This window comes from Pleurodeles waltl, chromosome 3_2, assembly GCF_031143425.1.
Source record: "Pleurodeles waltl isolate 20211129_DDA chromosome 3_2, aPleWal1.hap1.20221129, whole genome shotgun sequence".
In the NCBI taxonomy this organism is placed as follows: domain Eukaryota; kingdom Metazoa; phylum Chordata; class Amphibia; order Caudata; family Salamandridae; genus Pleurodeles; species Pleurodeles waltl.
In genome coordinates, this window is record NC_090441.1 from 74,273,239 (window position 1) to 74,297,216 (window position 23,978).

Consider the following 23,978-nt stretch of genomic DNA (forward strand, 5'->3'; position numbering starts at 1 on the left):
TGTACTTTTTTTCCACCCTTGGAGTTATGGCTCTGCCTTTAACAGGATCCTGAAATATTTGTTTTGAATGTGTTAGCATTCTCGGGAGCATAGGTAAGCTTTGGTATTGGCTATGAGTGGAGGAGAGTGTATTAAATAAAAAGTCATCCTCAATTGGTTCTGAATGTAAGGTGACGTTATGAAACGCAGCTGCCCTTGAGACCACCTGCGTGTAGGATGTACTGTCTTCAGGTGGCGACGGCCTTGTAGGGTAACAGTCTGGGCTGTTATCTGATACAGGAGCATCATAAAGGTCCCATGCATCAGGATCATCTTGACTCATTGCAGTATGAGTCGGGGATTGCATCAGTGGTGGAGTGGCTACCGGTGATGTGTGCATTGATGGTGGTGGAGTTGTTTGTCTTGCCACCTTTGCCTGTGGCTGCTTGTCCTTTTCTTGAAAGGCAAGTCTTCTTTTCATCTTAATTGGGGGAAGAGTGCTTATCTTCCCTGTGTCTTTTTGAATGTGGAGCCTTGTTTGAGTGTAGTCTGGCTCAACAGATTGAAGTTCCTCTCCGAACTTATGTCCTTGCATCTGGGAGGACAATCCGTGTTCCTCTGTGTAGGAACCTGTTTTCGGTTCCGAGGCTGGATGTTTCGGAATCAAAATCTTTTCGGTCGCCTTTTTGGGCTCCGAGGCAACCTTCTTTATTTTCGGCGTCAAACCATTTCGGTGCCACTGTCTCGGTGACGAATCTGTTCGGAGCCGCTGTCTCGGGCCCGAGATAGCTGTGTGGCGGTATCTCGATCGGAGTCGGATGACTTCGCCACATGCATGCCCTTTTTCGGTGCTGATGATCGGTCACCTATTTTTCGGGTTAAGCCATGGCCTGTTGGCGGTGGCGTCCCCTGGGCTTTTGTTGTCTTCTCGTGAGTTTTATGTTTCGACGTCTAACTCACGGTTTTCGGCTTTTCTTCGGGATCAAGCTCGTCCGAGTCCGATTCATGGATGGAGAAGCTTTCTTCTTCCTCTTCGAAACGCCCTTGTCCTGTCGGCGCCGACGCCATCTGCAGTCTTCTTGCTCTTCGGTCTCTTAATGTCTTCCTCGACCGAAACGCACGACAAGCTTCACAGGCTTCCTTGTGCTCTGGAGACAGACACAAGTTACAGACCAGATGCTGATCTGTATATGGATACTTGTTATGACACTTTGGGGAGAAGCGGAATGGGGTCCGTTCCATCAGCCTTGAAGAGACACGTGGCCGACCAGGCCCCGACGGGGGGATCGAAAAAACCCCGAAGGGCCACCGGAGCTCTTCAAAAGTCGGTGTCGATCTGTTATAACTAACCCGATACCGAACGCAAACAATACCAACGATTTTTCCGAGATTCTAACTAACTTTCCGACCCGAAACACGGAGCGAAAAGGAACACGTCCGAACCCGATGGCGGAAAAAAAACAATCTAAGATGGAGTCGACGCCCATGCGCAATGGAGCCGAAATGGGAGGAGTCCCTCGATCTCGTGACTCGAAAAGACTTCTTCGAAGAAAAACAACTTGTAACACTCCGAGCCCAACACCAGATGGCGGGATGTGCACAGCATGTGTATCTGCAGCTACACATGCCACCGAACATATATATATATATATATATATATATATATACACACACACACACATATATGTACATTTGTATATGTATGTGTGTTGTATTGTAAGTATTATTATGTATTTCTTTAAGGCTTGGTGGAACCTGGCTGTCTCCCAGCAACAAGGGGGATTCTGGAATGTGAGGGACGGAGGAAAACAGGAGGATCGGTTGGTGTGGAGGACAGCCGAGCGAGGGGTCGCTTAAGATAAATAAACCGCTTGAAAAGGAGAGGAATATTCACTGTGTATTTCTTTTGTGTACATTGAGGACGAACTTATCAGTGGCGACGAGCGGGAGTCAAGGCAGTCTCTTGGAAACCCATTGACGAGTGGGAGTCAAGACAGGCTCCTGGAAACCGACCCCTGGACCCTGGCATAAATGACCGGCGGCAGCACGAAGGATACAGATAAGTGTGCTGCGACATGCAGTGCATTTATTTACGGCACCGTTTTATTTGGCATCGTTTTTATTAGTCGTACACATGCGGAAACGGCACCCGTGCGCATGAAGAAGCGCGTGCAGAGTACATCACATGCAACAGTGTTGCTTGGCAACGTGGCGCTGCCACAAGGATTAACACGATCAACGCGCACCGCCCCTTGTGCATCAAACCTTAAGCAAGTGTCAACGCTGATGCGCACAGCTGTAAGGGAAAACAAGACACTATTATAGAAAAATATATATAGATATACATAATAAAAACATGTTCAACAGAAACGTGCACAGTGACAGTGGCAACACAATCAATAACACCACCCACCAGCGTTTTTACAACATCCAGGAGAACAGTGCATGCTTTGGGAAGATTGGAAAGATGCTTTTATTACCTATTTGGATGCCATTGGAGGGGAGATGTAGGAAGTTGGCTCTGTATGCACTATTTCAAAGTAAGGAATAGTATGCACAGAGTCCAAGGGTTCCCCTTAGAGGTAAGATAGTGGCAAGAAGAGATAATACTAATGCTCTATTTTGTGGTAGTGTGGTCGAGCAGTAGGCTTATCAAAGGAGTAGTGTTAAGCATTTGTTGTACACACACAAGCAATAAATGAGGAACACACACTCAGAGACAATTCCAGGCCAATAGGTTTTTGTATAGAAAAATATATTTTCTTAGTTTATTTTAAGAACGACAGGTTCAAATTTTACATGTAATACTTCAAATGAAAGGTATTGCAGGTAAGTACTTTAGGAACTTTGAATAATCAAAATAGCATATATACTTTTCACATAAATCAAATATAGCTATTTTAAAACTAGGCATTTAGTGCAATTTTCACAGTTCCTAGGGGGAGTAAGAGTTAGTTAGTTTTTGCAGGTAAGTAAACCACCTACGGGTTCAAGTTTGGGTCCAAGGTAGCCCACCGTTGGGGGTTCAGAGCAACCCCAAAGTTACCACACCAGCAGCTCCGGGCCGGTCAGGTGCAGAGTTCAAAGTGGTGCCCAAAACGCATAGGCTTCAATGGAGAAGGGGGTGTCCCGGTTCCAGTCTGCCAGCAGGTAAGTACCCGCGTCTTCGGAGGGCAGACCAGGGGGGTTTTGTAGGGCACTGGGGGGGACACAAGTTAGCACAGAAAGTACACCCTCAGCAGCACGGGGGCGGCCGGGTGCAGTGTGCAAACACATGTCGGGTTTCCAATGGAAATCAATGGGAGACCAAGGGGTCTCTTCAGCGATGCAGGCAGGCAAGGGGGGGGGGGTTCCTCGGGGTAGCCACCACCTGGGCAAGGGAGAGGGCCTCCTGGGGGTCACTCCTGCACTGGAGTTCCGATCTTTCAGGTCCTGGGGGCTGCGGGTGCAGAGTCTTTACCAGGCGTCGGGATCTGGGAAGCAGGCAGTCGCGGTCAGGGGGAGCCTCGGGATTCCCTCTGCAGGCGTCGCTGTGGGGGCTCAGGGGGGGGCAACTCTGGCTACTCACAGTCTCGTAGTCGCCAGGGAGTCCTCCCTGAAGTGTTGTTTCTCCACAAGTCGAGCCGGGGGCGTCGGGTGCAGAGTAGCAAGTCTCACGCTTCCGGCGGGAAACGCAGTTGTTTTAAAGTTGCTCCTTTGAAACAAAGTTGCAGTCTTGGGTGAACAGAGCCGCTGTCCTCGGGAGTTCTTGGTCCTTCTAGAGCAGGGCAGTCCTCTGAGGATTCAGAGGCCGCTGGTCCCTGGGGAAAGCGTCGCTGGAGCAGTGTCTTTAGAAGTGGGGAGACAGGCCGGTAGAACTGGGGCCAAAGCAGTTGGTGTCTCTGTCTTCTCTGCAGGGTTTTTGAGCTTATCAGTCCTCTTCTTCTTAGGTTGCAGGAATCTGAGTTCCTAGGTTCTGGGGAGCCCCTAAATACTGAATTTAGGGGTGTGTTTAGGTCTGGGGGGTTAGTAGCCAATGGCTACTATCCCTGGGGGTGGCTACACCCTCTTTGTGTCTTCTCCCTGAGGGGAGGGGGGCACATCCCTAATCCTATTGGGGGAATCCTCCATCTGCAAGATGGAGGATTTCTAAAAGTTAGAGTCACCTCAGCTCAGGACACCTTAGGGGCTGTCCTGACTGGCCAGTGACTCCTTGTTTTTCTCATTATCTCTCCTGGACTTGCCGCCAAAAGTGGGGGCTGTGTCCAGGGGGCGGGCATCTCCACTAGCTGGAATGCCCTGGGGCATTGTAACACAAAGCCTGAGCCTTTGAGGCTCACTGCTAGGTGTTACAGTTCCTGCAGGGGGGAGGTGTGAAGCACCTCCACCCAGAGCAGGCTTTTGTTTCTGTCCTCAGAGAGCACAAAGGCCTTCACCACATGGGGTCAGAAACTCGTCTCTCAGCAGCAGGCTGGCACAGACCAGTCAGTCCTGCACTGAACAATTGGGTAAAATACAGGGGGCATCTCTAAGATGCCCTCTGTGTGCATGTTTTAATAAATCCAACACTGGAATCAGTGTGGGTTTATTATTCTGAGAAGTTTGATACCAAACTTCCCAGTATTCAGTGTAGCCATTATGGAGCTGTGGAGTTCGTTTTTGACAGACTCCCAGACCATATACTCTTATGGCTACCCTGCACTTACAATGTCTAAGGTTTTGCTTAGACACTGTAGGGGCATAGTGCTCATGCACCTATGCCCTCACCTGTGGTATAGTGCATCATGCCTTAGGGCTGTAAGGCCTGCTAGAGGGGTGACTTACCTATGCCACAGGCAGTGTGAGGTTGGCATGGCACCCTGACGGGAGTGCCATGTCGACTTAGTCATTTTCTCCCCACCAGTACACACAAGCTGGCAAGCAGTGTGTCTGTGCTGAGTGAGGGGTCCCTAGGGTGGCATAAGACATGCTGCAGCCCTTAGATACCTTCCCTGGCATCAGGGCCCTTGGTACCAGGGGTACCAGTTACAAGGGACTTACCTGGGTGCCAGGGTTGTGCCAATTGTGGAGACAATGGTACATTTTAGGTGAAAGAACACTGGTGCTGGGGCCTGGTTAGCAGGGTCCCAGCACACTTCTCAGTCAAGTCAGCATCAGTATCAGGCAAAAAGTGGGGGGTAACTGCAACAGGGAGCCATTTCTTTACACAAGCCCCCCTCAGCCCACAGGCCAGGAGACTCAGCCAAAGCTGGGAGAGTCTTCCTAGTCTGTCAGGCGAGGAAGAGTAGAGGAAATAGGCTGGTTTGTTGCAGGGCCTACTCTGCCTTACATCCTCCTGTTCAGGTCATTCCCTCTGGGGAACTGACCCACTTCCACAGTGATAAGAGGCAATTCAGACTAGGTCCTGTCTGTGTCTTTAATGTCTCCACCCATTCTCTCTATTTTGGGGTTAGAGGTATCCACCTCTGCTAATCTTATCTTAGCCAGGGTCACCCCTAGCTTACCCAAAGAGGTTACCCAGAACTGGAGTAACCCCACCATGACCAACAGGGTCAGGGGGCCTAACTTGCTATTTGGCATGGGGTCAGACCACCATGCCAAGGATAGTGCAGCCATAAAGGCTAACACCCAGCAGAGGCCACTGACAGCTGTCAGTGCCCAGAACCACACCTTTAGCTCTTCACCTACAAGGGAAGGGGCTAAGTTACAGGCTTCTTTGGGTTCAGGGTGCCTGTCTGCTGTATTAGAGTGGGGGGTTACCACATCTGGTAGTAAACACCCTTCTTCCACTCTTTCTTCTGTTAGCTGAGGAGCCACCCACTCAGGCGTAACAGTTGCCTGACTAGCCAGGACATCTTGTGGGTCAGGTTGGACTTTACCAGTGCCACTTTTGGAGTTCTCCCCTACTGGAGCAGAATCTCCTTGGCTTGCTGGAACCTTGGCTAAAGGTTGTCCAATCTTCCTACACTGTTTTCTTTTCTTTTTCTTCTGGGGCCTAACTGCAGAGGCAGCACCTCCAGAATCCTTGGGAGAGGACTGGCACTGGACCAGTTCCTCTCTTGGGCTCTGACTAACCTCTGGGTAGTCATTTCCAAGGAGACAATCAAGGGGGAGGTCTGTACGGACTACCACCCTTCTCCAGCTAAAGGTCCCACCCACTTCTATGGGCACAAAAGCCACAGGCCTATCAGTGACCCTGTCTGGGCTAACTCTTACTCTGGCAGTCTCACCTGGGATGTACTGGTTTGAGAACACCAGCCTGTCATGCACAATAGTGTGACTGGCACAAGTGTCTCTCAGGGCAGTGGCTGGGATTCCATTCACCAGTAGGTGGTGGAAGTGTCTACTTCCCTCTGGAATCTCCAACTCACCTGTTGGGCCCTTCTTCCAGTTGAAGGCTATGAAGACCTCCTCATCTGAGGAGTCATCCCCAATGGCTACACTGGTCACCCCTGGGATTTTGCTAGGGGGTTTGTTTTTGGGACAAGAAGTGTCCTTGGTGTGGTGCCCTGTCTGTCTACAGTTATGGCACCATGCCTTAGTGGCATCCCAGTTCTTACCCTGGTACCCACCTTTGTTTTGGGTTGTGTCTTGGGGCCCACCCACCTGGTCTGGTTTTTGGGGGCCTACAGAGGACTCTTTTTCTTTGTTTCTAGTGTCGCCCACTTTCTCCTGGGGAGGCTTTGTAACCCCTTTCTTTTGGTCACCCCCAGTGGAAATTTTGGTTACCCTAGTCTTGACCCAGTGGTCTGCCTTCTTTCCCAATTCTTGGGGAGAAATTGGACCTAGGTCTACCAGATACTGATGCAACTTTTCATTGAAGCAGTTACTTAAAATGTGTTCTTTCATAAACAAATTATAAAGCCCAACATAGTCATGCACTTCATTTCCAGTTACCCAACCATCCAGTGTTTTCACCGAGTAGTCTACAAAATCAACCCAGGTCTGGCTCGAGGATTTTTGAGCCCCCCTGAATCTAATTCTATACTCCTCAGTGGAGAATCCAAAGCCCTCAATCAGGGTACCCTTCATGAGGTCATAAGATTCTGCATCTTTTCCAGAGAGTGTGAGGAGTCTATCCCTACACTTTCCAGTGAACATTTCCCAAAGGAGAGCACCCCAGTGAGATCTGTTTACTTTTCTAGTTGCACAAGCCCTCTCAAAAGCGGTGAACCATTTGGTGATGTCATCACCTTCTTCATATTTAGTTACAATCCCTTTTGGGATTTTCAACATGTCAGGAGAATCTCTGACCCTATTTATGTTGCTGCCACCATGGATGGGACCAAAACCCATCTCTTGTCTTTCCCTTTCTATGGCTAGGAGCTGTCTCTCCAAAGCCAATCTTTTGGCCATCCTGGCTAACAGGAGGTCATCTTCACTGAGGCTCTCCTCAGTGATAACAGAGGTGCAGGGCCCTTCTGTGAGGGAAGCAGCATCTCTATTATGGTTGGAGTCTGGGATTGAGGGTCCCTTATCTCCCTAATTAGGACTGGAAGGGGGAAATTCTCCTCCAAGTCACTATCTTCCCCCTCTGTGAGGTCATCCTCAGAAGGGTTGGCTTTTGCAAACTCTGCCAGCAGCTCCTGGAGCTGTTGCTTGGAGGGTCTTAAGCCAACTGGGATTTTCTTTATTTTGCAGAGAGACCTTAGCTCCCTCATCTTAAGATGGAGGTTAAGTGTGAGGTCGAGCTACACCACATTCTCTTCTGCACCAGGCATTATGGTGGTCATTCTGACCCTGGCGGTCTTTGACCGCCAGGGCGGAGGACCGCGGGAGCACCGCCGACAGGCCGGCGGTGCTCCAATGGGGATTCCGACCGCGGCGGTAAAGCCGCGGTCGGACCGGCACCACTGGCGGGGTCCCGCCAGTGTACCGCGGCCCCATTGAATCCTCCGCGGCGGCGCAGCTTGCTGCACCGCCGCGGGGATTCCGACCCCCCCTACCGCCATCCAGATCCCGGCGGTCGGACCGCCGAGATCCGGATGGCGGTAGGGGGGGTCGCGGGGCCCCTGGGGGCCCCTGCAGTGCCCATGCCACTGGCATGGGCATTGCAGGGGCCCCCGTAAGAGGGCCCCTACATGTATTTCACTGTCTGCTGCCCAGACAGTGAAATACGCGACGGGTGCAACTGCACCCGTCGCACAGCTTCCACTCCGCCGGCTCGATTCCGAGCCGGCTTCATCGTGGAAGCCTCTTTCCCGCTGGGCTGGCTGGCGGTCTGAAGGCGACCGCCCGCCAGCCCAGCGGGAAAGTCAGAATTACCGCCGCGGTCTTTCGACCGCGGAACGGTAACCTGACGGCGGGACTTTGGCGGGCGGCCTCCGCCGCCCGCCAAGGTCAGAATGAGGGCCTATGTTTCTAAAATTTGGAATACTTTTTAAGAATCTAAAACTATCTCTAGAACTTAATTCAAACTTTCACAAAAAACTTTTAAACTCTAAAAGAAATGCTAACAGGGACTAACACAAGGCCCTAGCAGGACTTTTAAAAATTTAGAAAAATAGCTCAAATTGCAAAAATCAGTTTCTAATGACAATTTTTGGAATGTAGTCATGTGGTCAGGTATTGGCTGAGTAGTCCAGCAAATGCAAAGTCTTGTACCCCACCGCTGATCCACCAATGTAGGAAGTTGGCTCTGTATGCACTATTTCAAAGTAAGGAATAGTATGCACAGAGTCCAAGGTTTCCCCTTAGAGGTAAGATAGTGGCAAAAAGAGATAATACTAATGCTCTATTTTGTGGAAGTGTGGTCGAGCAGTAGGCTGATCAAAGGAGTAGTGTTAAGCATTTGTTGTACACACACAAGCAATAAATGAGGAACACACACTCAGAGTCAATTCCAGGCCAATAGGTTTTTGGCTAGAAAAATATATTTTCTTAGTTTATTTTAAGAACCACAGGTTCAAATTTTACATGTAATACTTCAAATGAAAGGTATTGCAGGTAAGTACTTTAGGAACTTTGAATAATCAAAATAGCATATATACTTTTCACATAAATCACATATAGCTATTTTAAAACTAGACACTTAGTGCAATTTTCACAGTTCCTAGGGGGAGTAAGAGTTAGTTAGTTTTTGCAGGTAAGTAAACCACCTACGGGGTTCAAGTTTGGGTCCAAGGTAGCCCACCGTTGGGGGTTCAGAGCAACCCCAAAGTTACCACACCAGCAGCTCCGGGCCGGTCAGGTGCAGAGTTCAAAGTGGTGCCCAAAACGCATAGGCTTCAATGGAGAAGGAGGTGCCCCGGTTCCAGTCTGCCAGCAGGTCAGTACCCGCGTCTTCGGAGGGCAGACCAGGGGGGTTTTGTAGGGCACCGGGGGGGGGGGGGGACACAAGTTAGCACAGAAAGTATACCCTCAGCAGCACGGGGGCGGCCGGGTGCAGTGTGCAAATACACGTCGGGTTTCCAATGGAAATCAATGGGAGACCAAGGGGTCTCTTCAGCGATGCAGGCAAGGGGGGGGGGGGGGGGGGGCTCCTCGGGGTAGCAACCACCTGGGCAAGGGAGAGGGCCTCCTGGGGGTCACTCCTGCACTGGAGTTCTGATCTTTCAGGTCCTGGGGGCTGCGGGTGCAGAGTCTTTACCAGGTGTCGGGAACTGGGAAGCAGGCAGTCGCGGTCAGGGGGAGCCTCGGGATTCCCTCTGCAGGCGTCGCTGTGGGGGATTAGGAGGGGGGCAACTCTGGCTACTCACAGTCTCGTAGTCGCCAAGGAGTCCTCCCTGAAGTGTTGTTTCTCCACAAGTCGAGCCGGGGGCGTCGGGTGCAGAGTAGCAAGTCTCACGCTTCCAGCGGGAAACGCAGTTGTTTTAAAGTTGCTCCTTTGAAACAAAGTTGCAGTCTTGGGTGAACAGAGCCGCTGTCCTCGGGAGTTTCTCGTCCTTCTAGAGCAGGGCAGTCCTCTGAGGATTCAGAGGTCGCTGGTCCCTGGGGAAAGCATCGCTGGAGCAGTGTCTTTAGAAGTGGGGAGACAGGCCGGTAGAGCTGGGGCCAAAGCAGTTGGTGTCTCCGTCTTCTCTGCAGGGTTTTTCAGCTTAGCAGTCCTCTTCTTCTTAGGTTGCAGGAATCTGAGTTCCTAGGTTCTGGGGAGCCCCTAAATACTGAATTTAGGGGTGTGTTTAGGTCTGGGGGGTTGGTAGCCAATGGCTACTATCCCTGGGGGTGGCTACACCCTCTTTGTGACTCCTCCCTGAGGGGAGGGGGGGCACATCCCTAATCCTATTGGGGGAATCCTCCACTCGCGAGATGGAGGATTTCTAAAAGTTAGAGTCACCTCAGCTCAGGACACCTTAGGGGCTGTCCTGACTGGCCAGTGACTCCTTGTTTTTCTCATTATCTCTCCTGGACTTGCCGCCAAAAGTGGGGGCTGTGTCCAGGGGGCAGGCATCTCCACTAGCTGGAGTGCCCTGGGGCATTGTAACACGAAGCCTGAGCCTTTGAGGCTCACTGCTAGGTGTTACAGTTCCTGCAGGGGGGAGGTGTTAAGCACCTCCACCCAGAGCAGGCTTTTGTTTCTGTCCTCAGAGAGCACAAAGGCCCTCACCACATGGGGTCAGAAACTCGTCTCTCAGCAGCAGGCTGGCACAGACCAGTCAGTCCTGCACTGAACAATTGGGTAAAATACAGGGGGCATCTCTAAGATGCCCTCTGTGTGCATGTTTTAATAAATCCAACACTGGAATCAGTGTGGGTTTATTATTCTGAGAAGTTTGATACCAAACTTCCCAGTATTCACTGTAGCCATTATGGAGCTGTGGAGTTCTTTTTGACAGACTCACAGACCATATACTCTTATGGCTACCCTGCACTTACAATGTCTAAGGTTTTGCTTAGACACTGTAGGGGCATAGTGCTCATGCACCTATGCCCTCACCTGTGGTATAGTGCACCCTGCCTTAGGGCTGTAAGGCCTGCTAGAGGGGTGACTTACCTATGCCACAGGCAGTGTGAGGTTGGCATGGCACCCTGAGGGGAGTGCCATGTCGACTTAGTCATTTTCTCCCCACCAGTACACACAAGCTGGCAAGCAGTGTGTCTGTGCTGAGTGAGGGGTCCCTAGGGTGGCATAAGACATGCTGCAGCCCTTAGAGACCTTCCCTGGCATCAGGGCCCTTGGTACCAGGGGTACCAGTTACAAGGGACTTACCTGGGTGCCAGGGTTGTGCCAATTGTGGAGACAATGGTACATTTTAGGTGAAAGAACACTGGTGCTGGGGCCTGGTTAGCAGGGTCCCAGCACACTTCTCAGTCAAGTCAGCATCAGTATCAGGCAAAAAGTGGGGGGTAACTGCAACAGGGAGCCATTTCTTTACAGGAGATGTATGTGGAAAAGAGGAAGTTAGCACTTTTGAAGCACTGTCTCGGAGTGGAGGGAAGAAAAGTTTTGAAACCCTACCATTACATGGGGTACAGGGAGAAGATTCTGATCAGGAGGAAGAGGTGTATGAAAATGCTATGAACGCATTGGAAGAGAACTATGGAAAAAAAATTAATATTGTGGTAGAACGGCACACATTATTTTCATGTGCTCAAAAACAAGGAGAATAAATAGATCAGCGTGTAAAAAGTTTACGAAGATTGTCCATAACTTCCAAATTCAAGGATCTGAATGATGAAATTATTCGTGACCAATTCATAAACAGACTGAAAGATATAAAAATACAGGAAAAATGATTAGGTTTGAAAAACCCTACATTGGACAAGACAGTTGAAGTCACTAGACACATGGAGAGTACATATCAGTGTGTCAAGGAACTGAATAACGCAGATTCTGGAAGTAGGGAACAGAGTGTAGTGGGTGAAAGGAGATTCACTAAGAAGAGTGTGAATACATTTGAAGGCGGCTCTGGAAAAAAAAAAAAAATAATGCTTCAGATGTGGCAGCAACAAACATTTAGCGGAAGCAAGAAATTGTCCAGCCATGAACACTAGGGAAATAGGGCATTTTGCAAGGGTATGCAGGATGACCGGTGAAAGTAAATTCAAGAAGGCTGTAAATATAGTAAAGGGAAATGGAACTGAAAATAAAACAAAAGACGGTAGTACAAGTGAGGATGAATTGGAAGTCTTGGTTGTGGAAGAATAAGGCGCATTAGTGTGTACTCAACATGGTGTGAAGAGTGAGGAACACAACCCACCTAAGTGTGTCATTGAAATAAATGGGAAGCAGTCACATATGTGGGCAGACTCATGTTCACCATTTATATTGATAGACGAACGAGTGTGGGGAAGTTTGAAGAATAACAAGCTTAATCCTACAGATGTGGAGCCAGAGGGATATTGTGGTGGTAAACTCCCAATATTGGGTTATTTTGAAGCGGAACTTGCATTTAAGGACAGAAGAACACGAGGAAAAGTATATGTAGTGCGTCAAGGAAGATCGTTGCTTGGATGGAAGGAGCAACGAGCATTGGGGGTTGTGTTGAATCCCATTTATCCAGAGCAGGTGTTGTTAACAGAAGGAAGTGAGGAAGGAAAATGAGTGACGAAACTTCCCAAATTGTTTAGCGAGAAACTGGGTTGCCTCAAAGGCTATGAACATCAAATTGTTTTTAAAAAAGGGGCTGTACCAAAAGTACACAAGACATGGGTGGTGCCAATGGCACTAAGAGAAAAATTGAAGGAGGAGCTTTAGAGCCAATAGAAGTGTCCGAATGGTTGAGTCCAGTAGTTATAGCGAAGAAACCTGATGGAAGGATTCATATGTGCATTGATTTAAGGGACTTAAATGACAATATTTTGATTGATCAGTACCCGTTACCAAGAATAAATGAAATGTTGGCCAGTGTTCGGAAGGGGTAGTATTTCACAAAATTATATTTGTCGAATGCCTATCATCAAGTGCGTTTGTCAGAGAATTCCCGACATTTAACATCATTCATCACAACAGAGGGGACTTTCCGATGTGTTAGAATGCCTTTCGGCTTAGCATCCGCTTCTGCAGTGTTCCAGAGGATTATGCAAAAGATTCTGTGCAACATGAGTAACACATTAGTATTCCAGGATGATGTGTTGGTCTGGGGGGAAAATGAACAAGCACATGATGAGGTATTGGTGGAAGTGTTGGGAAGATTGGAGAAAGGAGGGCTTACCATCAGCAGGAATAAATGCAAATTCTGTGTTAGAGAGGTGGAGTACTTAGGGTACACGTTAAATCACAATGGTATAAAACCAAAGCTAAAATGAATATATGCCATATCGAAGGCTCCCTCTGCTCCATACAAAGCACAACTGAGATCATTCTTTGGCTTGGCTGAGTATTACACAGAATTTGTAGATCGCTTTGCAGACAAGGTGCATGTGCTGAGAGACGTAATGAAAAATGGTTGCCATTTTAAGTGGTCCAATGAGTGTGTCAAGAGGCATTTGATTTGATTAAGAATTCAATAGTGAAAGCTATCATATGGAAGCCATATGATCCGGAGGATGAGACTAGAATAGTGGCGGATGCAAGTAATTATGGATTGGGGGTGGCGTTGTTTCAAAGACATGAAGGCAGAGAAAGAGTGGTAGTATTTGCGTCTCGCACTTTGAAGGGTGCTGAACTAATTTACTCAACTATCGAAAAGGAGGCATTGACATGCTGGTGGAGTGTGCAGCATTTCCGTACATATGTATGGGGCACAGAATTTGAACTACGGACAGATCATAAACCGTTAATAGATATTTTCACCACTAAAGGGGCCAGCAAAGCTACACCAAGGATTGCTAAATGGATATATAGACTACAGGAGTACACATTCAAAATGATATATGTACCGGGTATAAGGAATATAAATGCCGATTGTATGTCTAGATTACTGGTTTGAAGAGGATGAGTGGATGGTGGCTGATATATCAGATACGTGGGGAGCTATAGACAGGGAGGAATGGGGAGCTGCTGTACGAGGAGATGCTGTATTGAATAAGATAATGAAAGAATTACCGGTGGTGGAAAGGAAACATTTGGGTGCTGATACGGATGAATTCAAGAATGTATGGGAGGAATTGTCAGTTATGGGAGGTGTATTGAGAAGAGGGGACAAATTGGTTGTACCGGAAAGCTTAAGAGAAAGAGTGTTGGGATTGATGCATGAAGGACATGGCGCATGTCTGCCATGAAAAGGATGGTTCGGTGGATTTGTGGTGGCCAGGAATGGACAAACAGATTGAAAGGTATGTGAGAGAATGTATTGCGTGCACATGTAGTGATAAATCACATGTGTTGCTGGAATCAACTATCAAATCGAGGGAGTTACCAGAGAAAGCATGGGAGAAGGTAGCTATTGACATATGTGATCCATTTGAGTGCTTGGGATGGTCAGACAGGTTTGCTATAGTCATGGTGGACTATTATTCAAAATGGCTGGAAGTGGAGTTCATGAAAGAGGTGAGAACGTGTAATGTGATAACGTTTTGCGAGGAAATATTCAGAAGGGAGGGATGTCCTGGAGAGATAGTCAGCGACAATGGGCCCCAATTTACTTCTGGAGAATTTGAAAATGTTCTCAAGAAATGGGAAATTAAACATTGCAGAACACCTGTGTATCATCCAAGGGGTAATGGTACGGTTGAACTATTTAATCATGTGTTGGGGAAAAACATTCAGTTAGCTATATTCAACAACTCTTCATGGAAGACTCAGGTCAGGGACATGTTACGAAGTTACAGAACAACACCACATACTGTGACTGGTGAAACACCATTTTTGTTACTAAAGGGGAGAGTACCATGTACAGTGGCGGTACCAGCATGGATGGTGAAAAATAAAAAAATGTGTGGTCAATCCTGAGGAGACTGGTCAAAGGATGAAGAAGTATCAGCAACAGTGTGAGTCAAGACACAACAACAGAGTCAAAAGAAAACAAGAGGTGTATGAAAGGGGTGCGTGGATGAGAGTAAGTATGAGAAATTTGGCAAGGAAGGGTGAGTCTAAATTGTCGGAACCTAGATGTGTGAAAGATGTGAAAGGAAACTGTGTTAAGTTATCAGATGGTAACTGATGGAATGTGAGGAGAACAGTGAGGTGTAATGATGTGGAAAAGAGTGAATGGGTGAGGAGGAAGAGAATGAGTAATATTCAAATTGAATGTGATAAAGGTACGGCAAGAAGACCCAGCGAGAGGGTTAAGGAAAGATCAAGGTCATTGAGAGACTATGGGGGTCATTCTGACCCCCGCCGGCGGTGGATGCCGCCGCCCTGGCGGGAACCGCCAGAAGACCGTACCGCGGTCAAAAGACCGCGGCGGTCATTCTGAGTTTCCCGCTGGGCTGGCGGGCGACCGCCAGAAGGCCGCCCGCCCGCCCAGCGGGAAACCCCCTTCCACGAGGATGCCGGCTCCGAATGGAGCCGGCGGAGTGGAAGGGGTGCGTAGGGGTGCAGTTGCACCCGTCGCGATTTTCAGTGTCTGCCACACAGACACTGAAAATCTATGTGGGGCCCTGTTAGGGGGTCCCTGCAGTGCCCATGCCAGTGGCATGGGCACTGCAGGGGCCCCACAACACCCGTTCCCGCCAGCCAGGTTCTGGCGGTGAAAACCGCCAGAACCAGGCTGGCGGGAAGGGGGTCGGAATCCCCATGGCTTCCCTTTTCTGACCGCGGTCAGAATGCCCCCGGAAGCACCGCCAGCCTGTTGGCGGTGCTTCCGCGGTCTTTGGCCCTGACCTTGTCCATGACCGCCAGGGTCAGAATGACCCCCTATGTATGCTATTAGGGGCATGTTAGTATAGGTATGCAACAACAACGTCAAAAAAGTAGCATGAATTTCATGGTGTGTTATTGTATTGTTATGAATATTACTAGGATTGTTTTTTTTTTACAGGATTTTAGGATATGGAATGTGTTGTATTGTAAGTATTATTATGTATTTCTTTAAGGCTTGGTGGATCCTGAGGGATGGAGGAAAACAGGAGGAGCGGTTGCTGTGGAGGACAGCCAGGCCAGGGGTCACTTAAGATAAATAAACCTGCTTGAAAAGGAGAGGAATATTCACAGTTTATTTCTTTTGTGTACATTGAGCGTCCGCCAATATCTGGGTTACTCCGTCACAAATGTGACGGATATCTCGTTCTGTGGTATTATTTGTTCCATAAGCTATTATGGAACTGTAATATGGTGGACGGGATATCTGTCAACTTTGTAACTGAGTAACCCCCTGCGCCAAACCCTAATCAGAAGGTAAACATTTTACCTAGACCAAACCTCTTTGGTGTTTCAGACTAGCGCTTCACTGTGGTAAGCATCAAATTGCACCTAGGTTTTGGTCTACTGAAACCATTGATTATCCTTGTTGCTTTGTACTTTTTTATCTGTTTATTCAGGGGGTGTGGAATTTAATAAAATATTTACTTGTCCATGGGACAGGTTGCTTCTTAGATCTACTTGTCCTGTGAAAAAATCTACTTTTCCCTTTGGTGCCACGTAGTGTGGTGATAAATTATGGCAGCAAGCTCATTATGTAAGAGCTCTGATAATAGCCTCTCTGATTATACCAGGGCTACTACTATAGTAGGGCTTGAATACTTGCAATTTCAATCCCTACTATAGCAATTTCCTTATTATGCCACCTTTATGCAGATATACATACCAGGCCTGGTGGAAGTAGTAAGCAAAAGTTCCAGGGCTGGAATGCCTTTGAGTCTGCAAACCTACTAACTTGCATGTTTTAAGGATTTTCACCCGCTTTTCTCTAATCTTTTCCCATGAGTAAGGTTGGAAATTTACTCCTGACAATAGCAGAAGTAGACGTTCTTCCAAGGTTGGGGAAAAAAGTGGTTGAGGGAAAGTGAACTTGTAACTGCTCAATAGATTTTCACATGATCAAATCTACACATGCATACCAATTGACTTGCATATTTTAAGGATTTTCAAAAGCTCTTCTCTTTTCCCATAATGACAAAGGTTGGAAATGTACTCCTGACAATGGCAGAAATAGATGTTCTTCCAGGGATGGGAATAAAAGTGGTTGGAGGGAAAGTGAACTTGTAAACACTCCTTAGATTTTCACATGAGCAAATCTACACATGCATATTTGTTCGTAATAAAACACAGTTCACAAATATTTTCTAGAAGTACGATTTCCTGGTCTAATTTTGTAAGTTCTTGTGAATTCATGAACGCCACGAATTCAAAGACATATACTATGGGTGCACTTTTGTGACTTTCTTTAAGAATTGGGCCTGTAATTAGGTCTGGCATTAACAAAGACATTTTGTTTTCATTAAACCTCTATTTCTCTCTGATCCTGGAGGAAGTCAGTTGGGTAATATCCACAGTGTGTATTGTATAAAAATGGTGTCCCAATGGCCTCAAGTACTACTGTGCTACAATGCAGCCAATGATGACTTGGTGGACCAGTTAAAAAACACAGAAAATGTAGATCAGTTAAAACAGTGAACAGCAATACAAAGCAGAGCGCCTTGTCCCTTCTGGGGCCAGGATACATGTACAGTTAACAGTTTTACAGTGCTTCAACTGTAAAGCATAGAGACTGATGTAACATTTAGGACTATGCACACTTTTATCATATGGTGAAGTTTTGGGGCTTTCTGATTACAATATCAGATTAGAATCTTTGCCTCTGTTTTGTCCTGTGTGGCCCCACTAAGGTCTCCCGACACCCTTGAAATGCACATTCCGGTGACCACGTGGTGCCTCCTTCCACTTCCTTTGTGGACAAAATCTTTTATATCGTGACATGCTCTGCTTTACTGATCATGGCTTCCCATTGACCTGGATAAGAACTGGCCCTTAAGGATCTTTTCCTTGTGTTTTGTCTGAATTTGCATAAACATTCTGCAACCAAAGCACAGAAAGGCTAGTGACCAGCACCCCCTGTGGTACTGTTTCCCAAACCCTCACTATCAACCCACCCATTCACTCTTTTCCTTCCCAAGGATGGAGCAATGCAAAGGACATAGTAGGAGGTCTGCTGTTGTGATCTGTCAGGAACACTGAAGCTGTAAACTCTGGACAGGAACTGCCTAATCGAGAAGGACAAAGAGCAAGGCTGCGTTGTCGGGAGCACCATGAAGGACAACTCAAGGAACTGACCGCGTGGCATTGTTTATTGATACTGGATTCTCTGACTCTAGATCGATCTTAGCCAGGCATCTACATAGGCTGTATCCTGTGATATCACAGTTTGCAGGTGTAATAGGACATTGAATCTAAATCCTAGCTTCTAAGTTGCTAACAGAATCCTCTTGGTCAAATCCCCAACAACCCCCTCCCACAGTAGGGAAATGTCTGGCTGGGCTAAGCAATTTACTCAATGTGACCACATCAAAAGTTTTTTTTCTCTATCAGAGCTACTTTAAGAGCTACAAATTTCCAGCACCACTAGTCCATACATTTGAACAATGTTATTTGGCATTTATGTAGAGAACAATTTACTTTGGGTCTCATTAGAGTGTATCTGGTGTATCTTAAGCTGTTTCTGGGAACCTTTGTTCATCAACCACTAGATGCCAGATGGCCAACATTAAGTGGACACTAAGATGGTTTATTTTTTATGGGGAAATTGGAGGGCTTCAAGCACTTGTGTCTTGGTTTGTTTGACACATTCTAATTGGGTTGGGAGGAAACTCCCTGAGCTATCCCTCCATACACTGAGGACCACATGCTTGATAAGTTTGCAGCATTGGTCTGTGTCACATCTTTGATCTTTAAACAAGGCCCCAGTGAAAGAGCCAGGAACCAAATGTTTCTAACTGGTACAGAGGTCTTATCAGTGAGAGTTCCACCATACTATTATGCAGCAATGCATTAAAACAGGATAATTACTTAAATTATGCATGTCATTCACATACCCTTAACCTTGTTTCCTTGAAGCCCATCTCCTCCTTGATGAGAGTTGGAGGCTCTGCTCCGTGTTCCAATGCCGGTTGCACAGATTCTGAAAGAGTTAAAGGAAGCATAGGAACTCTTACAAAGTACAAATAAATGCACACATAATATGTATATGTAACCCTTTTCCCCCCTTCCACCTCTGCTCACAAACAAAAGACAATCTCTGGCTCTGCCTCTGTCCTGCTCCTCCATCTTGTTAGTTGTTGATGACTTATTTGTTAAGTAACTTTTTTTTTTTTTTAAGTAAGGATTATGATTAGCCACAGTGTTACAGCTCATCAAGTTGTTTGGTATGCTTTTCTAATCTTCCTCTGACCATGATTATGAGACTGACTGCATCTGAGGCAGGGGAGGACGTACAAGATTCTGGCAGTGAATTTTCTATCCGAGAGGAATCGCCTGATGATGAAGCGGCTGTCAGTGCAGAGGAATTGCCTGTTTTAGAGGAGGCCACTGATGTGCCAATAAGAGGCATTTGGATTACAGCCTGGGGCTGAAAGGCTTCACATTGGAAGTTCTGAACTCTGGGTTGCCCCAAGCATGGTACAGCCGGCATTGCCTGCCTTCACTGGTGTTCCAGGGTGTAGAGTTAATACTGAAAACTTTTTGCCAGACTTAAGTCCAACTCTAAAGCTAGCCGGTGGTCTCCCATAAATCTAGATGAGTTGAAGAAGTTCTTGGGTTTAACTTTTTTGATGGGCTTGATAAGGAAGCTGTTGTTCTCTTCATATTGGTCTACTAGTCCCTTGATTGCTATATTTCCTGCAACCATGAGTCGTCATCTGTATTTGCTTCATCTTTGGATGCTGCATTTTGTTGATAATGCCTCAGCGTTGCCACAACATCACCCTGATTGTGACCTTCTTAAGACACAGTGTGTCCTTGATCACTTTGTACATCAATTTTCAGAGAGCTATGTTCCAGGAAAAGAAATAGCTGTGGATGAGTCATTAGTCCCGTTCAAGGGTTGTTTGGTTTTTAGGCAGTATATTCCTAGCAACCTTATGGAATTATGATGTATATGCTGTCTGGGAGTAGTTCTGGATATGTCTATAATTTCAGGGTCTGATGGTATGGATTCTACTATTGACCCCCCTGGTTGTCCATCCACTTTTGGAGTTAGTGAGTGTAGGAAGTTGGCTCTGTATGCACTATTTCAAAGTAAGGAATAGTATGCACAGAGTCCAAGGGTTCCCCTTAGAGGTAAGATAGTGGCAAAAAGAGATAATACTAATGCTCTATTTTGTGGTAGTGTGGTCGAGCAGTAGGCTTATCCAAGGAGTAGTGTTAAGCATTTGTTGTACATACACACAGGCAATCGATGAGGAACACACACTCAGAGACAAATCCAGCCAATAGGTTTTGTTATAGAAAAATATCTTTTCTTAGTTTATTTTAAGAACCACAGGTTCAAATTCTACATGTAATATCTCATTTGAAAGGTATTGCAGGTAAGTACTTTAGGAACTTTGAATAATTACAGTAGCATATATACTTTTCACATAAAACACAAATAGCTGTTTAAAAAGTGGACACAGTGCAATTTTCACAGTTCCTGGGGGAGGTAAAATATTGTTAGGTTTTGCAGGTAAGTAAACCACCTACGGGGTTAAGATTGGGGTCCAAGGTAGCCCACCGTTGGGGGTTCAGAGCAACCCCAAAGTCACCACACCAGCTCAGGGCCGGTCAGGTGCAGAGTTCAAAGTGGTGCCCAAAACGCATAGGCTTCAATGGAGAGAAGGGGCCTCTTCGGAGGACAGACCAGGGGGGTTTTGTAGGGCACCGGGGGGGACACAAGTCCACACAGAAAGTACACCCTCAGCAGCGCGGGGCGGCCGGGTGCAGTGTGCAAACAAGCGTCGGGTTCGCAATGTAAATCAATGGGAGACCAAGGGGTCTCTTCAGCGGTGCAGGCAGGCAAAGGGGGGGCTCCTCGGGGTAGCCTCGGGGTAGCCACCACCTGGGCACGGGAGAGGGCCTCCTGGGGGTCACTCCTGCACTGAAGTTCCGATCCTTCAGGTGCTGGGGGCTGCGGGTGCAGGGTCTTTTCCAGCCTTCGGGATTTTAGAATCAGGCAGTCGCAGTCAGGGGGAGCCTCGGGATTCCCTCTGCAGGCGTCGCTGTGGGGGCTCAGGGGGGACAACTTTAGTTACTCACAGTCTCAGAGTCGCCGGAGGGTCCTCCCTGAGGTGTTGTTTCTCCACCAGTCGAGTCGGGGTCGCCGGGTGCAGTGTTGCAAGTCTCACGCTTCTTGCAGGGGTTTTCAGCTCAGCAGTCTTCTTCTTCGGTAAGTTGCAGGAATCTAAATTCTTAGGTTCAGGGGAGCCCTTAAATACTAAATTTAAGGGCGTGTTTAGGTCTGGGGGGTTAGTAGCCAATGGCTACTAGCCCTGAGGGTGGGTACACCCTCTTTGGGCCTCCTCCCAAGGGGAGGGGGTCACATTCCTATCCCTATTGGGGGAATCCTCCATCTGCAAGATGGAGGATTTCTAAACGTTAGAGTCACTTCAGCTCAGGACACCTTAGGGGCTGTCCTGACTGGCCAGTGACTCCTCCTTGTTATTCTCATTATTTCCTCCGGCCTTGCCGCCAAAAGTGGGGCCGTGGCCGGAGGGGGCGGGCAACTACACTAGCTGGAGTGCCCTGCGGTGCTGGAACAAAGGGGGTAAGCCTTTGAGGCTCACCGCCAGGTGTTACAGCTCCTGCCTGGGGGAGGTGATAGCATCTCCACCCAGTGCAGGCTTTGTTACAGGCCACAGAGTGACAAAGGCACTCTCCCCATGTGGCCAGCAACATGTCTCGAGTGTGGCAGTCTGCTAGAACCAGTCAGCCTACACGGGTAGTTGGTTAAGGTTTCAGGGGGCACCTCTTAAGGTGCCCTCTGGGGTGTATTTTACAATAAAATGTACACTGGCATCAGTGTGCATTTATTGTGCTGAGAAGTTTGATACCAAACTTCCCAGTTTTCAGTGTAGCCATTATGGTGCTGTGGAGTTCGTGTTTGACAGACTCCCAGACCATATACTCTTATGGCTACCCTGCACTTACAATGTCTAAGGTTTTGCTTAGACACTGTAGGGGCACAGTGCTCATGCACTGGTGCCCTCACCTATGGTATAGTGCACCCTGCCTTAGGGCTGTAAGGCCTGCTAGAGGGGTGACTTATCTATACTGCATAGGCAATGTGAGGTTGGCATGGCACCCTGAGGGGAGTGCCATGTCGACTTACTCGTTTTGTTCTCACCAGCACACACAAGCTGGCAAGCAGTGTGTCTGTGCTGAGTGAGGGGTCCCCAGGGTGGCATAAGCTATGCTGCAGCCCTTAGAGACCTTCCCTGGCATCAGGGCCCTTGGTACCAGGGGTACCAGTTACAAGGGACTTATCTGGATGCCAGGGTGTGCCAATTGTGTAAAACAAAAGTACAGGTTAGGGAAAGAACACTGGTGCTGGGGCCTGGTTAGCAGGCCTCAGCACACTTTCAATTCAAAACATAGCATCAGCAAAGGCAAAAAGTCAGGGGGTAACCATGCCAAGGAGGCATTTCCTTACAGTGAGAAAACTGTGCAGGAATTTGGTAGAGGCCTTTTTAACAAAGGTCACCATTTGTACCTAGATAACTTTTACACTGGTGTGCAATTATTCAGGGAATTGTTCAAAGTGGACACAGTTGCTTGTGGCACAGTGCACTTTAACTGTAAAGGCTATCCAAAGGAGATGGATTGTAAAAAAAAAAAAAAAAAAAAAAAAAAAAAAAAAAAAACTTGAGGGGACAGTGCAGTGCCTTGCATAGTGATGAACTGCTAGCTGTGAAATTTGCAGACAGCAGAGATGGCTCAATGCTGGCTACCATCCATGCTGCTGGCCACTATACACACTGCTAGCCAATCACAAGTCCACACACTCCGTCAACCGCTGTGATTGCGGTGACAGTCATGTGGACGTATGAAAGTGATGGGCCCTGGAATAGAACCGTCTATTGATGCAAGTGCTGTAATGTGCTGGGCCTACAGCTGGCGGTGTGAATGGTTTTGTGTCTGTCACATATGAAAGGTGTGTTAATGGACTGTAAAGGAGTTGGTGCCTTGTTGCGGTTTTACAGCTCACAAGCGGTGAGTCACTGGTTCAGTTTTTTGACCTTTCAATTATTAACAGTGCATTTAATTTTTGTGAAATCTCTTGTTAATAAAACGTTAAGTTTTGAAGCTTCATTTACCGTCATGCCAAATCCAACCAATATGTGTGTGTACTTGAGGAATAGATGGTTAAGTAATTTTGTCTTTTCTTTCTCTGCCAGGGTGTACATAGTCTTTAAGGAAAATCTATCAACTCTAGATATTTTCATAAACTAGACAACCAGGGGAGTACATGGTCTCTCTCTCTTGGATCCCAAAATGTTTTTTTACCCACAATGCCCTGCAAACTTCAAAATGTGACTACAATCACACATTTTTCTTGCATTTCTGTGCCACATTCTTCCAGAATCAGAATGAAATAACAATATTCCTGCCACATAGTGTTTCCACACTTGTCCCAATAAAAATGCTGCCTCGCTTGTGTGGCAGGGTCTAGTGCCTGCAGCAGGATCTGATCAAACTAACATCAATAGGAGTCCTCACAAAGGGACCCTCTCCTTGACCTTGATTTGTTCTGGTGGCATCACTAGGCCCAGTCACAGACGTGAGGTACCATTTTTTATCTGGAGACATGGGGGAATGGCGGGTGGTTGGGAGTTTGTGGCTCCTCATGGATTCTAGAACATTCCAAACAGAAATGTGAGGAAAATGTTTTGTTTTTGTTTGGTTTTTTAAATCAAAGTTTGAGGTTTGCAAGGATTCTGGGTAACTATACTTAGTCAGAGCCACGTAGGTCAGCGCACACTAGATACCCTAGGTGTCTAGTTTAAAAAAAATGTACAGGTTGGCTAGGTTTCCCTAGGTTCCAGCTGAGCTAGGGTCCAAAATATAGAGCTAACCACAGTGGAAAAAAGGGTCCGTTTTGGGTGGACAAATTGACTGCATCCATGTTGCATTTTGGGCCATTTCCTGTCGCGGGCACTAGGTCTACCCACACAAGTGAGGTACCATTTATATCCAGAGACTTGGGGCAATGCCAGGTGGGTGGAAGTTTGTGATTCCCTGTGGATTCTAGAACTTTCCATCACAGAAAGTTGAAGAAAATGTTTTTTAG

At 47.4% G+C, this 23,978-nt stretch overlaps 1 protein-coding gene across 1 annotated transcript in view; it reads right to left on the bottom strand.

Moving 5' to 3' along the window:
- Nucleotides 1-23,978, bottom strand: part of BCL7B (BAF chromatin remodeling complex subunit BCL7B) — a 74,593-nt gene that overhangs the window by 29,356 nt on the left and 21,259 nt on the right. Inside the window, exon 5 of the mRNA XM_069226782.1 lies at nucleotides 18,751-18,836. Coding sequence (XP_069082883.1) covers nucleotides 18,751-18,836 — 86 coding nt within the window. The remainder of the gene's footprint in view (nucleotides 1-18,750; nucleotides 18,837-23,978) is intronic.